Source organism: Salmo trutta, chromosome 32 (genome assembly GCF_901001165.1).
Source record: "Salmo trutta chromosome 32, fSalTru1.1, whole genome shotgun sequence".
NCBI lineage: Eukaryota > Metazoa > Chordata > Actinopteri > Salmoniformes > Salmonidae > Salmo > Salmo trutta.
Window position 1 is genome coordinate 21,245,599 of NC_042988.1, and position 17,027 is coordinate 21,262,625.

The 17,027-nt window shown below is 45.9% G+C and overlaps 1 protein-coding gene across 1 annotated transcript; it reads right to left on the reverse strand.

Moving 5' to 3' along the window:
• Positions 1 to 6,305: 6,305 nt before the first annotated feature.
• Positions 6,306 to 15,693, reverse strand: LOC115171397 (neuronal pentraxin-1). Its single transcript, XM_029728169.1, has 5 exons — positions 15,113 to 15,693; positions 14,483 to 14,690; positions 13,151 to 13,395; positions 12,667 to 12,846; positions 6,306 to 8,527 (listed from the first exon to the last, which is right to left on the reverse strand). Exons 1-5 carry the CDS (start codon positions 15,572 to 15,574, stop codon positions 8,306 to 8,308), a joined length of 1,317 nt encoding a protein of 438 aa, XP_029584029.1. The 5' UTR covers positions 15,575 to 15,693; the 3' UTR covers positions 6,306 to 8,305.
• Between the last annotated feature and the right edge of the window lie 1,334 nt (positions 15,694 to 17,027).

A 17,027-nucleotide genomic window follows, 5' to 3' on the forward strand; every position in this document is an offset into this window, starting at 1 on the left:
GGGCTTCTGTCATACACCTCCCGTGGCTAAGGCCTCTCAGTGGCAGGCAGGCAGCCAGAAGGTGGTGGGGGGGGGGGGGGGGGGGGGGGGCTTTTGTCATACACCTCCTGTGGCTAAGGCCTCTCAGTGGCAGGCAGGCAGCCAGAAGGTGGTGGTGGGGGGGGGGGGGGGCTGCTGTCATACACCTCCTGTGGCTAAGGCCTCTCAGTGGCAGGCAGGCAGCCAGAAGGTGGTGGTGGGGGGGGGCTTCTGTCATACACCTCCCGTGGCTAAGGCCTCTCAGTGGCAGGCAGGCAGCCAGAAGGTGGTGGGGGGGGGGGGGGGGGGGGCTGCTGTCATACACCTCCTGTGGCTAAGGCCTCTCAGTGGCAGGCAGGCAGCCAGAAGGTGGTGGTGGGGGGGGGGGGGGGGCTGCTGTCATACACCTCCTGTGGCTAAGGCCTCTCAGTGGCAGGCAGGCAGCCAGAAGGTGGTGGTGGGGGGGGGGGGGGCTTCTGTCATACACCTCCTGTGGCTAATGCCTCTCAGTGGCAGGCAGGCAGCCAGAAGGTGGTGGTGCGGGGGGGGGGGGCTTCTGTCATACACCTCCCGTGGCTAAGGCCTCTCAGTGGCAGGCAGGCAGCCAGAAGGTGGTGGGGGGGGGGGGGGGCTGCTGTCATACACCTCCCGTGGCTAAGGCCTCTCAGTGGCAGGCAGGCAGCCAGAAGGTGGTGGTGGGGGGGGGGGCTGCTGTCATACACCTCCTGTGGCTAAGGCCTCTCAGTGGCAGGCAGGCAGCCAGAAGGTGGTGGTGGGGGGGGGGGGGGCTTCTGTCATACACCTCCTGTGGCTAATGCCTCTCAGTGGCAGGCAGGCAGCCAGAAGGTGGTGGGGGGGGGGGCTGCTGTCATACACCTCCCGTGGCTAAGGCCTCTCAGTGGCAGGCAGGCAGCCAGAAGGTGGTGGTGGGGGGGGGCTTCTGTCATACACCTCCTGTGGCTAATGCCTCTCAGTGGCAGGCAGGCAGCCAGAAGGTGGTGGGGGGGGGGGGGGGGGGGGGCTGCTGTCATACACCTCCTGTGGCTAAGGCCTCTCAGTGGCAGGCAGGCAGCCAGAAGGTGGTGGTGGGGGGGGGGGCTTCTGTCATACACCTCCTGTGGCTAAGGCCTCTCAGTGGCAGGCAGGCAGCCAGAAGGTGGTGGTGGGGGGGGGGGGGGGCTTCTGTCATACACCTCCCGTGGCTAAGGCCTCTCAGTGGCAGGCAGGCAGCCAGAAGGTGGTGGTGGGGGGGGGGGGCTTCTGTCATACACCTCCTGTGGCTAAGGCCTCTCAGTGGCAGGCAGGCAGCCAGAAGGTGGTGGTGCGGGGGGGGGCTTCTGTCATACACCTCCCGTGGCTAAGGCCTCTCAGTGGCAGGCAGGCAGCCAGAAGGTGGTGGTGGGGGGGGGGGGGGCTTCTGTCATACACCTCCTGTGGCTAATGCCTCTCAGTGGCAGGCAGGCAGCCAGAAGGTGGTGGGGGGGCGGCTGCTGTCATACACCTCCCGTGGCTAAGGCCTCTCAGTGGCAGGCAGGCAGCCAGAAGTTGGTGGGGGGGGGCTGCTGTCATACACCTCCTGTGGCTAATGCCTCTCAGTGGCAGGCAGGCAGCCAGAAGGTGGTGGGGGGGGGGGCTGCTGTCATACACCTCCTGTGGCTAAGGCCTCTCAGTGGCAGGCAGGCAGCCAGAAGGTGGTGGTGGGGGGGGGGGCTTCTGTCATACACCTCCTGTGGCTAATGCCTCTCAGTGGCAGGCAGGCAGCCAGAAGGTGGTGGTGGTGGGGGGGGGGGGCTTCTGTCATACACCTCCTGTGGCTAAGGCCTCTCAGTGGCAGGCAGGCAGCCAGAAGGTGGTGGGGGGGGGGGGGCAGTGCAAAGCTGATCTAGGATCAAGGCCAGTGTATGGTATTACAGTACACTTGGTCTCTAAACACCCATCCCAGTAGACCCTTTTACTCCAGTAGACCCTTTTACTCCTACTGGGGACACACACACACACACACACACACACACACACACACACACACACACACACACACACACACACACACACACACACACACACACACACACACACACACACACACACACACACACACAACATAACATGTGTTCCCCTCCCTTCTCCCTGGTGGCAACAGCACTCTGCCACCCCCTCTATGGAGCTGTGGCCTCCCAGCAGGCACTGAGCTGCAGAGTGTGGCACAGCGCCAGGGGAGGAAGAGCCAACAGGAAGTGGGCTGGATTGGCCCATTAATCTGCACTGTCATCCTTTAGACAAGACAAACTGTATGGGCCCGCAGAGACGCCACGAACCAAAACCCACTGAACTGCTCAAATGGTGGCTTCTGAGGGTGCTGCAGTTTGATACTTACCATCTATATACTCCCCACATTTTATTTGTGCTGATGATTTCATACAACCTGCAGTGATATTCATCCCTGGTGCTAAGAGCAGGTCATGTGTATGTGAAGCATGCTGAACTAGCTTCTTGTCTTAAAAGCACTAGTACAAAATGACTTTACCCCTAGAGAAGATATCAGATACCTGCCTATCTGGGATAGCTCGGGGAGGGTTCTTCAAAGGAATCTGCCCAGCCTAATGTTTGTGTTTGTATTTCCCCAGAGAGGCAAAGCGTCGACTGCGGCGGTGGAAGAAGTAGTGAATCTGAGTGGCTGGCTGGTGCACTGGCAAAAGAGAAATCTGGAGGAGAATTTACTTTGCTTCCCAAGATGAAATAAATTATTCATTCAGTGACATGGAGTGTTGAGCATGAGTCTGACAGCCATAGAGAAGGCTGTGAGATTATGGGCGAATATGGATGTGTCTCATGTATATTCTGTTTCAGTTTGCCTTACAAGCGCCTCTTGTCTTGTCTCTCCGCCAGTCTACCACAGGGCTCTGTTGGCCTCTGTTATGGACAGTCAGAGGGGATCCACTGTAGCTCTTCCTGCTGTAATCCAACATTAAATAATTACCAGAGAGAGGAATGGGAATGGTTTGCTAATGCTGTGCAATTATGAATAGGGTACATATTTAATAAGGCTGACCAGAAATGCTTAGCATAATAAGATTTGATTGGAACAGTGATCTACTGCTTGTGCTTGCTCAAATGAGCTGGGAAGGAGTTTTAAACTAACTACATAGGAGTTTCACAAGGCCTTTAATGGTAGGGTTTACATCAATGGTAATTGGTGATATTGGACTTCTCAGGGTCACTCTTTATTCAGCCTCTCTAGGAAACTCTCCCATTGGTCTAAGGCCACTCCCACCCACATGGGGTATTGATACTTTGACTAATGACAGAGAGTCATACTGGATGTAGTGCTTCTATGACCTCTTTCTGATGATGTCATGTTTTTCCAAGCTCTGCAGCTGACCTATCAGAAGCTCTATCACTCGAACCACTTGTACTGTCACGGACCAACATTCTCATCAACAATCCAATACGCACCTCCCAAGGTTTTTCTAAATATCACAAGAAGTGAGGATCATATTCAACATCAATATGACCTTTGCATAATTTCCTCCTCTCCTCTCTGCTGACCCACATTGAGGGGCTGTTTACCCACCCTGGTCATGCATTTTTCATCAGGCTCTGGTCACTGGTGGGACAGTGCCTGGCTTTTTCTCATTATGTATTCAAAGCAGGTGGAAGATGGCAGGAGAGAGAGATCTTGTTAGCTGCCACCTTCATACAGTCATAGCTAGCTGGATGCAGACGGCAAGGTCACACAGGCCAACCAGCCAAGCTGGTCAACCAGACCAGGCATCTGTGAGAATACCATAGTGGTCAGAGCTATGGACACACATACAAACACAAATACAATTCATAATTTAGGGCAGATCATTCTGAGTGGGCCAACTTTATGCAGTACTCGTCCTCACACATCACCTGTCAAATGCTTTATTAGCTGTGAATGGGATGACTTGCCAGTGTAGAGTGTGAGTCAAAGGGTCAGGGACAGGGTATACTTCAGCAATAAGGCACGAGGGGGTGTGGTATATGGCCAATGTACCACAGCTAAGGGCTGTTCTTAGGCACGACGCAACGCCTGGACCCTTAGCAATGGTATATTGGCCATATATCACAAACGCTTGAGGTGCCTTATTGCTATTATAAACTGGTTACCATATTATAAACTGGTTACGAACGTAACTAGAGCAGTAAAAATACATGTTTTGCCATATCCGTGGTATACGGCCTGATATACCACAGCTGTCAGCCAATCAGAATTCAGGGCTCGAACCACCCAGTTTATAATGTACAATATAGTTGAATATGTAGTACTGTTGTGTGGAGCATGGTAGATATTACTGGTTTGTTGACTGTCTGTTGAGAGCCAGTTACCTTCGAGTTGTGGATTGGAGTTCAAGCAATGAGAGGCTGAAGTACACCTGTAGTAAGATATTGGGTTCCCAGTGCAGCACTGTGAGCTTGTTATCCAGGAGCCTCCAGCTACCAGCCTTTACCTGTTCATTACCGCCCCAGTGTTATTCTTACTGCTCCTACTGCGTCACGCCAAGGGAGAGGGAATACGGTTTTCTGAATATGGTGAAAGACTGGAGTTGGTTGTTAGATTTCAGACCATGATATAATAAGGACAAACAGATGTGGAGGAGATGACCCTGATAGGAACCTTACATCAGAATAGTAGTGCTATTGGCCACGTAGTACTGACCAGAGTCCCTCCTGTCCAGCTAGGATAAAAATACACCTCAAAACCTCTGGGCCAGGATTTGGGTCAGACCAAAAAAAAGGCTGATCCGGACCAGACACACATGGTCCAGAGGTGAAGACAAGGTTGACCTATTATATCTCTGGTCTATTTCCGGCCAGTGCTCCAGGGGCCACGCAGAGGCTGTGGTCACTCAGGGGATAGATAGCCTGTCTGCTGTTCTCTACCACAGTAGGAATTATCTCTGTAACCCAACTCCACCTGTGTGCAAAGCAGCAGGCGGTAATGGCTATGGGATATGTATAGGCTACAGCAGGATGGCACCTGGGAAAAGACTTCAGATGTGTTCCATGTCCCAGAGGTGGATCATGGGAAGCCCACCACTCAACTGAGGTGGTTTTACCATGAATTATCGACCTGGCCTCATTACTGAGTTCATGAACCCTACTAGCTATAGGTCAAGCCCCGGCAATGGAACCATATACGACCGGTTTTACATGGTATTTCTGTGATTGTATATGGGATACAGGATGCATTACAATGGGGCGGCAGGTAGCCTAGTGGTTAGAGCGTTGGGCCAGTAACCGAAAGGTTGCTAGATCGAATTCCCGACCTGACAAGGTAAAGAAATCTGTCGTTCTGCACCTGAACAAGGCAGTTAACCCAGTGTTCCTAGGCCGTCATTGTAAATAAGAATTTGTTCTTAACTGACTTGCCTAGTAAAACAAAGCTATTGTGACAAGGGCCCTTGTTTTTAGATATATCAGTTTTAAAATGCTGTGACTGTAGTTTTTCACTCCCTCTTATGCAAAGTGTAACAACCAAGTGCTATTTTGATTGAGTGGACCCCTTTATTCTACACTTTGGTATGTTGGTATGTTGCTGTGCTCCTGCTGTCATTCTTTACTGTAATTGGACGTTACTCTCACGTCAGTCAAGTGTCTGTATGTAAGGAATGTATGTAGGGAAATGGGCATGTCGTCTGCGTATCTCAGTTAAACTCTTCTCTACCTGTTGTCGATTCAAAGCTATTGCTAATAGACATCAAGCTTCGAGAATACTGGTGTGTGTGTGTTCTTACGTGTGTGTGTGTATTTTTATGTCAGGAGGACAGAATATTTCCCAGGTAGCCCTTGACCTTGGTGGCAATGGAATGCACCTTGAGATGTTGTCTGGGTCGCGGTGGCCGGGTGATTTATCCAGTGGTAATGAGGACTAGCTTTTCTTTTAAGGAGGCAGATAGTGTTGGCCTTCTCTATCCTCTCCGGGTCCTGGCCACAACGTTTAGGGTTCAACTTTTAGGGTTTCCATAAGAAGAGAGCAGTAGTGCTGTAACACCACTGACCCGGTTCATCCACTGATGCCACATACTGAAACCCAGGCCTCTCAATGCCTCTCAGTCTGTGCATATCTAGTAAGAGGAAATACAAGGGAGTGGTGTACAGAGGTCTCTGAACCTGCCATTGAATCTTGACAATAGGTTTCACAATGTTAGTTGAGACTATAGAGAAATGTAAGAGGACTCTCATATGCTTTCAAAAACATTTGTAGGCCTGTGACATCCCCCCTTGGGCCACTCTGTGACAGTAATGTCACACTCACACAGGGATAGATTCAGGTATCACAATTTTATTAAAAAAATTAGAACTTTTTCATATTTCAGTGTTGCCATGCTTTGAGCATATAACAATACAGTATAAAATCTCAACCCAAAAAGAGGATAGTAAAAGCAGATTTTGTTGATGCTGCTGCAGCAATTAGTTAAGTCATGCTGTTACTGTACAGATAACATTCCCATTAAAGTACAAACACCTCAATGAATTGCTTTTAAGTACAATGATCATCTTATTATCCAAGGTAATGTGTTATGATAATAGACATCTCTTTTGGAAATAAATCTCGTTGTAGGCCTACAGGAAAATAAATACGACACAAAATACTTTGCAAATCATAATGAATGTGCTGAGTTATTTCAACATCCCAAGGCACCCAGGCTTGTATGTTGGCAAAAAATATGTCATTCTTTACACAAAATTGCGTCAAGCAGGTGGTGATAGAGAAACGATAGCGATAGAGCAGAAAGCTGTGCCTGTTTCATAACCGTTTAAGTATACATTCCTTTTCAAGTCAACCCGTCATTCACAGTGAAAATCCCAGGCAGTGGGAATATAAACAAAATCTCATGATTGGTTGAAATGCGTGTCCCCAGTCCAATAAAAACAAGGCAACAGTAAGCATGTCGTCCCCCACAAATGATGCAGCACCCCCCTTGGGCCAATCAGTATCATTTTGCAAATGACTGATTTCTATGGCAAGACGCATCATTCACCCAAGTTTTGTTAAAATCGGGCCAGTGGTGTCTGAGATATCGTGTGTGACTAACGTACATACAGTTGATTACTTTAGCATCCCCCCTTGGGCCAATCAGTGTAATTTTGTGAATATTGGATCTCTATGGCAAGAGGCATCATTCACCCAAAATCGGGCCAGTGGTGTCTGAGATATCTTGTGGGTTAGCTAAACTCATCACTCTGAGTCATATGTTGAGTCTTGACAGCGTTTGTTACAATACAAATATCCCTGACTAATTTTTGCCAGACCATGCCGAAGTGAATATTTATTGGTCAATAGTGGCCATGTTGTTTTAGGTAAAATATTGTCATAGATGCCACATATCAAGTTTCATGCAGACTGTTCATTCGGTGCCAGAAGAGTTGTGTTTTAAGTGTTTTTCACAAAATTCTAAATAACGGAAATCCAGAATGGTGAAGCTTATTGGTCCTTGAGGCGAATTTGTTTATTTTGAGGAGAGGGACATATGTACCAAATTTCATCACTTTAGGTCAATCGGGGTAATGGGCGTGACCTTTCAAAGTTTGCATGTGAAATATTTAACATTTCTGGCCAATCAGTGTAATTTTGTAAATGCCAGATATCTAATGCAAGACCCATCATTCAAGTTTTGTCACAACTAGTTGTGACAAAACTTGAATGATGCGTCTTGCGTGATGCGTCTTGAATGATGCGCCTTGCGTGATGCGTCTTGAATGATGCGCCTTGCGTGATGCGTCTTGAATGATGCATCTTGCGTGATGCGTCTTGAATGATGCGTCTTGCATCGTGACTAATGTACGAACACACTAATGTACTAACGGACGGAGACAGATCCCCAGTCCCCTCCCTGATTTCCTCGTTGGGAACAACTACATGGTCACCAATTCTACTGATGGTGGACGTTCTAAGTGGTCCTCTGTCGGGGAGTGCTGCCTGCGTCTGCACTGCGTTGTGGTGATATGCTGGCCTGTATGTGTCAATTGCTCTGAAGACAATTGAGATAACAAACCGGCTAGTTGAACGAAGCACTTTGAAGCATCCAACCAGATGCCAAAACTATCCAACTGAAATATCCAAGATGAACAAGAAGGTCAGATTCTTATTTTAGACAGGTAGAAATCTAGTAAGTGTCCACACATAAAGTATTCAATATCTATAACAAATCCAGATGTCATTTACTGAAATAAATGCTTCATTATCTATCAAATCAGACGCATTATGAACAGAGGCTTTAACACACGCATTTCTCATTGGCTTTTCACTTTTCCCTGCAGTTCAGTTCAGTTGACGACAAGCCTCAAATGTCCACTTGGAGGCTCCTCCGTAAATATCAATGCTGCTCTCCAACCACGAAAACACGTTGCCTATCTGCGCTTTGCTGCTGCAAGTTGCCAGGTTGTATATCTCTCCAATAGACAACTTCCGGTCCCAGATATGAAAATTCGCCAGGTCTCCAACAAAAGCTTGTGTAGCATCAAAGCCCCCTCCAAGCGTATCCTGTGGAAAATAATATTGAATTAATGAAGATGGATATTGTGCTAACACAAAGGAAAACAATTATTTCAAGTTAACCTTTGGAGTTAATTTGTGCATTAAATAATTTATCCATGCATTCATCCATGTGGCTTGTTAGAAGAAACCAAGGATAGCTCATATATCAAATTAGTAGAGTTTTTCATTTATCCAGATTAGTGTTTTGACTAATGAATCACGTTACCATGCAATTTTCATTTTGCCATTGCAGTGTGAGCTGATAAATCAGAATTGGGGTTGCCCTGTTTCGTCAGCCTGGCCTCATACTTTACGTATTTCTGAGCACGTCCAAGACATATGATACCTAGTAATGGTGTAGTTACTTTAGCTAGAAAGGGAGATTGGTTGAGGGGGATGGATGGGAGTAATCTGCAACTGTCTAGCAATCCAAAGGTTGTGTGATCGAGTCGCGTTGGGGACAACTGTAGCATTTTAACTTACTCTTCCCCTAATTATTTTTTAAACTTAACCAATTTCACCTAACCTGCTACGTAAATTATACTAACCTTTGACATTTTAGTTCTCCTAACCTTTTACAAAAGTTATCCTAACCTTTGTTGTTAGTTCCCCTAACCGCCAACATAAATTCTCCCCATAATTCTCCTTTGTTGTTATGGCACAATAAGCAACCTGGTCCCAGAGAAAGATGTATAATAGTATACGTCCCCCAAAGTGTAGTATAAAATACTTCATTCAGTTCATATGCTATTGTACGGCCGGGTAAGACGTACAATATGATACTATACATCCTATAATTCGTATAATATTGTACGATCGCTATTCCATTCATAATGTAACATACATAATGTAATATATCATACTAAATGGAGTGTCACAGACTTACCTACAGAATAATACGAATTGCCCCGAGACTATGTTGGTTTCATGAGTAAAAAGGATAATTTCTCACACTCCCAGTGGCTAGAGCTGCCGCTTTTTGGGAACAGAACACTATTCCGGATGCTTATAAGAAATCCTACTACGCCCTCCGATGAACCATCAAACAGGCAGAGCTTCAATACAGGACCAAGATCGAATCCTACTACACCGGCTCTGACGCTCGTCGGATGTGGCATGGCTTGCAAACTATCACGGATTACAAAGGGAAACCCAACTGCAATCTGTCCAGTAATGCGAGCCTACAAGACGAGATAAATACCTTCTATGCTTGCTTCAAGCCTTGTAACACTGAACCATGCATGAGAGCACGTGCTGTTCCAGACTACTGTGTGTTCACGCTCTCTGTAGCCGATGTGGGTAAGACCTTGAAACAGGTTAACATTCATAAGGCAGCAGGGCCAGACTAATTACCAGGACGTGTACTCAGAGCATGCGCGGACCAGCTGGCAAATGTCTTCACTGACATGTTCAACCTCTCCCTGACCCAGTCTGTAATACCTACATGTTTCAAGCAGACCACCATAGTGCCTGTGCCCAAGAAGGCAAAGGTAGCCTGTCTAAATGACTATCGCCCCGTAGCACTCACATCTGTAGCCATGAAATGCTTTGAAAGGCTGGTCATGGCTCACATCAACACCATCATCCCAGACACCCTGGACCCACTCAAATTGGCATACCACCCCAACAGATCCACAGATTATGCAATCTTATTGCACTCCACACCGCCCTTTCCCATCTGGACGAAAATAACACCTACGTGAGAATGCTGTTCATTGACTACAGCTCAGTGTTCAACACCAAAGTGCCTTCCAAGTTCATCACTAAGCTAAGGACCCTGGGACTAAACACCTCCCTATGCAACTGGATCCTGGACTTCCTGACGGGCCGCCCCCAGGTGTAAGGGTAGGGAACAACAGATCCACCACTCTGACCCTCAACATTGCACCTTAGGGGCAATGCGGTGCCAGGACAACAACCTCTCTCTCAACATCAGCAAGACAAAGGAGCTGATTGTGGGTACAGGAAACGGAGGGCTGAGCAGGCCTCTATCCACATAAACAGGGCTGTAGTGGATCAGCTTCAGAGCTTCAAGTTCCTCTGTGTCCACATCACTAAGGAATTATCATGGTCCACACACACCAACACAGTCATGAAGAGGGAACGACAATTCCTCTTCCCCCTCAGGAGGTTGAAAAGATTTGCATGGGCCCTCAGATCCTCAAATGGTTATACAGCTGCACCATTGAGAGCATCTTGACTGGCTGCATCACCGGCATGGCAACTGCTTGGCCTCTGACCAAAAGGCGCTACAGAGAGTAGTGCGTACGGCCCAGTACATCACTGGGGCTGAGCTCCCTGCCATCCAGGACCTCTATACCTGGCTGTGTAAGAGAAAGGCCCTAAACATTGTCAAAGACTCCAGCCACCCAAGTCATAGACTGTTCTCTCTGGTACCGCATGGAAGGCGCTACCAATGCACCAAGTCTGTAACCAACATGACCCTGAACAGCTTACTACAAGCCATTAGACTGTTAAATAGTTAGTCTGGGGAGCTATTGGTTCACTATTTAACTATCTGCATTGACCCTTTTTGCAGTAATTCTTTTGACTCGCCACATATGCTGCTGCTACTGTTTATTATCCATCTTGCTGCCTAGTCACTTTATCCCTACCTACTGTATATGTACATACAGTGAATTCGGAAAGCATTCAGACCCCTTGACTTTTTCCATATTTTGTTACGTTACAGCCTTATTCTAAAATTGATTCAATTATAGATTTTTCTGTCAATCTACACACAATGCCCTATAATGACAAATTGAAAACAGGTTTTAAGAAATGTTTGCCAATGTATTAAAATATAAAACAGAAAGGTTGAAGGAATTGTCCGTAGAGCTCCGAGACAGGTTTGTGTCGAGGCACAGATCTGGGGAAGGGTACCAAAACATTTCTGCAGCATTGAAGGTCCCCAAGAACACAGTGGCCTCCATCATTCTTAAATGGAAGAAGTTTGGAATCACCAAAACTCTTCCTAGAGCTGGCCGCCTGGCCAAACTGAAAAATCGTGGGACAAGGGCCTTGGTCAGGGAGGTGACTAAGAACCCAATGGTCACTCATACATAGCTCCAGAGTTCCTCTGTGGAGATGGCAAAACCTTCCAGAAGGACAGCCATCTCTGTAGCACTCAAACAATCAGGCCTTTATGGTAGAGTTGCCAGGCGGAAGCTCCTCCTCAGTAAAAGGCATTTGACAGCCCGCTCGGAGTTTGCCAAAAGGCACCTAAAGGAATCTCAGACCATGAGAAACAAGATTATCTGGTCTGATGAAACCAAGGTTTAACTCTTTGGCCTGAATGCCAAGCGTCATGTCTGGAGGAAACCTGGCACCATCCCTATGGTGAAGCATGGTGGTGGTGGCATCATGCTGTGGGGATGTTTTTCAACGGCAGGACTGGGAGACTAGTCAGGATCGAAGGAAAGAAGAATGTGAGAAACTCCCCAAATGCAGGTGTGCCAAGCTTGTAGCATCATACCCAAGAAGACTCAAGGCTGTAATTGCTGCCAGAGGTGCTGAAGTACTGCATAAAGGGTCTGAATACTTATGTAAATGTATATTTCTGTTGTTTTTTTTAAATATATTTTCTAAAATTTCTAAAAACCTGTTTTTACTTTGTCATTATGGGGTATTGTGTGTAGATAAGGAAAGGTTTTTTCTTAATCCATTTTATAATAAGGCTGGAAAAAGCAGAAGGGGTCTGAATACTTTCCGAACGCACTGTATCTCCCTCAATTACCTTGTACCCCTGCATATCGACTCAGTACTGGTACCCCGTGTATATAGCCAAGTTATCGTTATTCATGGTGTATTTATTCCTCGTGTTATTATTTGTCTATTTTTCTATTATTTCTCTTTTTTTCTCTCTGCATTGTTTGGAAGGGCCTGGAGGTAAGCATTTCACTGTTAGTCTACACCTGTTGTTTACGAAACATGTGACTAATATTATTTTATTTGATTGATTTTATTTGATAATTGAACCTGAGAGTCAGCGGCTCAGGTTTTTAATTGATGCATAAGCCTTTTCCTCTCTCAAGGTCTGACTGATGCCATGTTTATGCTATAGGCCATGTCCCTTTTGATATTATGTCCTAAGGTACCAAAGTGTATTGATTAAAAACTGACCATTAAAATTGTAATGGACATACCTGTTCTTGTCCCAATATCAGAACACCTTGTGGTTTGATTGGATGGTATGGAGCAAGGTTTTCTCCACTGCCCCTCATGACTCCATCTTGGAAAGCCTCCCATACTCCATCTCGAGTTGTCCATGTGACACAGATGTGATGCCACTTCCCGTCGTTGATAATGAATGGTAATTTAGCTACCTGGAATGGATTTCAGTATTTTATTTTAGTATATGCATGGGTGTATTTTTTTAAAATTTTTTATTACTGCAGCAAACTAAAATAAAAAACCTTGCATACTTATTAAAAAGCTTGAGGCTTTATAGTCAGTGTGGTCTAATTCAAAAATTATATTACTTTGTAGTTTGCAGTGCAGGCATTCATGCTACAATCAGCATGTTCATACATTAATTAAGAATAATTTCGATGCAATACTCTGCTTTCAAATAATATTTTGTATACTGTTGGTGATATATGCATCATGTAAAATAACATGTGAGTATACCTTGTCATTGATGAGTATCTCCATAGGATTATTCCCCCACTCAATCAGCACCAGCTCGTTGGCCTGCCCTGGCACTGCGTAGGAGAACGGTGTGCCCACCCCAGGTGATGCATTGGATTTGAGCCACATGCAGACAGTGAATGCGTACATCTCAGGGAGACTCTTCTTCACTTTGGCATACATGTAGTTGGTCCTCAACGGGAATGTCAACTGGAATTTATCCAGCGGCCTGTTTTCTTTCTGACCTGTAAACAAAACAGAAGGTTAAAGATGTCACCTGTCACAATAATTATTGTGGGCTAGTCTAGGCCTATAGATGCAGTGCTTGACTTGGGCAGGAGCTCACCGGTACTGAGTACTGGCACCTCAGATGTTCTACTGCTTGAGCTCCTGTTCCTCTTATAGAATATTAGCTAAGAAATATTGTGGAGCTCCTGCACCTAAATATAAACAGTACCAGCACCCAAAATTAGTACAGAAACATATTTCACTCCAAGTCAAGCACTGTATAGAAGTTAGAGCCTTTTATATCGGCTATCTGAGTGACACCAATTTGTTGGACATCAATGGTGGGACATTTGTCCTGTCTTTAACAACCAACTGTGATTGTCAGGTCAAGATGAACGTGAGGATTTGAGTTTTATATGTAAAATATGTCGCTGAGCATCACGTAGTGCGCAGGGGAGATTTGCAGCGGATTGCGGCTGAAGGTTGACTGATCAATGTAGTTATACAACAAAATCCTGTTTCTTGTGGTTCCACGTTTTTTTTCTGCGGCATGATAGGCATCACATGAGCAAAGCGTTTGGAATAGCGGTCCTGGTCTCTCCTCACCCCTCCCTCGGCGGGACTTTACAACCGTGTTTGTTGCCCGCTATAAGAAGCTGGAGCTTTACGCCATAGGGTCCTGGCGAACTTTGCTCTGCTCAAACGGCTTGTGGTGCAAGTGGAGACGCCTGTTTCAATAGAATTTAACATTTTGATTTGAATTAATTAAGGAGAAAGTTCTGAATACAGAAGGTTGCACCATCCTTTTTTTGCGGATGCCTTAAACAGTAAATCACCTTCTTAAGCCACGCATCTTTGTGGAATTGGATATGCAAAGCAATGCAGCTATTCTCCGGATCCCATCCCCTCCCCTGCGATGCAATGAACACCAGCCATATTACCAATTGATTTCGTATATTGACATTAATCTATTCATTAGTAATAAACACCACTTCAGTTGGATTTGAAAGGTCTTTCAGAATAGCTCGTTTTTGTTTTTTAAACGGCAATACTAATTAGTTAAACTATGCCGGCCAAGTATTTGTCGCGTTTTTGAGCTCGCACCTTTCTCGAGGTCGGTGATTCTCTGGTGCAGGGATGTGAGAGTGGACTCCACTCTACCGCGCTGCTCCGTCTCGTTCCGCAGCCCAGGCTTGCCATCTTCTATACTGTTCACACGGGTTAACACCTGCTTCTCCAAATCCTCGATTTTACTCTGTAGCAGGTCTTTCAGACTGTTGGCCTGGACCGAGTTGTTGTTCCGACTGAATTGCTGTGGAATGAAATAATGATTAGTTAAAAAAAACGTTTAAAAAATACTGAGAAACATTACAACCCATATGCTGAGGGACATCGTAAAGCTACTGCCAGAATAACTTCTTTAAGGTTTATTGCCCTGTGGAGTTAGCAACATGGTAGCCTTCATCAAGCAACTAAATTCGTCTCCGACAAGGTGTCTGTCCTCAGCATGACTTGTTAAGTTTCACGATTAGTGCAGAGTATTAACCTACATGGTGGAGGTCTGTTCACCCCTGGAAGTAAATGTGATAAACAAAGTACAAGGGCGGCAGAGCGAGTTGGACAGGACAGTGCAAAGTGATTTAGCCATTGTGTAAACATGTCGTTTTTCACCCAAAATGATTGGTGAAATGTATAAAGCCTATTATTTCGTTAAGATTATGGTTCTCCACATACCTCGAGATTTTCTAATCTCTGCTTTAGAGACTGTAAAGTCTGCGATAGTTGCGCCAAAGTGTCCGAGGGACCCCTAGATACATCCCCCATAGTATTTTTGGTCCCCGTCTCTTTTCTCCTTCCCCCAGGTCCGGGCTCGGGCGCACTCTGGCCCTCACAGCGAGTTAACTTGGAAGTCAGTTCTCTGATAGTCTCTTTTTGGTTCATAATGGTCTCCTTCTGCTGTAGGACGGTCTCCCGGAGCTGCATTACAGTGGTCTTCAGATCCTCTCCAGGCATAATGTTTTGCAAGGTAGCGGCGCATATGTCCATATCCTTGGGCACCGACGTGCAAATAAATTGAGTCTGTCCACCACCAAAGTCTTGGCACGAACCCTCCACGAATAAGTAAGAAAGTATAAAAAGTTTCCAAGAGATTGCCTTCTTAATGGCCTGCATTTCGCCGTGTGTGTTGTGTTGCATTTGGTTTAGGAGCAGCGGTGGTGTGTTGCGAGTGATTTCAGGACCACCGAGTTGTCGCTTTTTGTTGTAATCCGTCCGTGGCGCGCGCCCGGTTTATATAGCGCGCGTGGTCTGCGCTGAGCAGATTCACCCCATCACGGAGAGGAGGGGAGGAATCGCACTCACGCAGCTAATCACCTCTCGACGTCAAGGTGGAAGGAGCCTCACGCTCAAAGATGAAACTCGAGGCTCTCTGATGCTAAATCATTCATCACGACGACAATTTGTCATTTCTTAATGTGTATTATTAATTTAACATTTGCGGATTGGTAAACAGCAATTACTGGGTATCAGGAGAGTCAGCTGTGTTCGTTTTGTGCATATAGGCAAAACCGACAGAGCTGAATTCACATCGAATGGAAGTTCAGGGACCCTCCACAGCATGGCTGATTCCCCTGTGACCTGTGACACTGATAGTCCCATATACATTTTCTCATGTTACAATATTCATAATAGATAACATGGTCTGCATGTTTACAGCAGTCAGCACAGCCATTAACATCAATATAATTACACGAGCAGCAGTTGTATTACCATCAATAGCTGCACTTCTTTGACTGTCACACCCAGGTTTATTAGAATGTTGTTAAGTGGTTTTCTTTATTTGGTACATTGCATGTATTTCTCATTGTACAATATAATTTTGTTGAAACTTGAAAATAATTGAATGCTCTAAATTAATATGTTCATAATCTTCTTCATCTGTTGTCAAGCTGGTCCACCTTAAGTCAGGCCCCTCACACAGGCATGGTGGTTTGTAAGTGACTCAGTGGTAATACCCAGAATGATGTCCCATGGGGTGTCAGCCTGTGAGGCCCTCGGGCACCCATGGGGTGTCAGCCTGTTTTTGCCCTTCGGGCAAAACGATACTGCAAAGTGTCAACACAGTCTGCAGTATATGAATGCAGTATTTGTAATAATCTCAGTAATTCAGTCCATAAAAAGGACTTAATCTATCCCTTAGCCTTTTGCTATTTCAATTATTCAGGGAGAGCAATATTACTTTTTTGGTTGCCTACTCAGCCTTTATTAATTATATCAGTGTTGAAAATCAAATGAAAACAACTTGAATAAGTGATGAAAACATATTGGAGCTTAGATTAAAATGGATTTACTTTAGGCAACTGCAGAATGTGTACAGTACAATAGACAATATGAGTCTATGTGATGGAAGGACATGGAGGACAGAGAGGCATTAAACCTACAACACCTTCACTGACTTCACAAATTACGCCTTCTATCCCCAGGGAAACTCATGCCACTAACACATTTTATTGGGGAAGTGATCCTAGATTTGTACCTACATGCAACTTGTTCCCTGAGCAATGATCCCAGTCCAAGTTATTGAAATGAAGATTCTATACGTGTTTAGTGCTTACTTTGAATGCTGTAAATGCTGCACCTGAATGCCAAA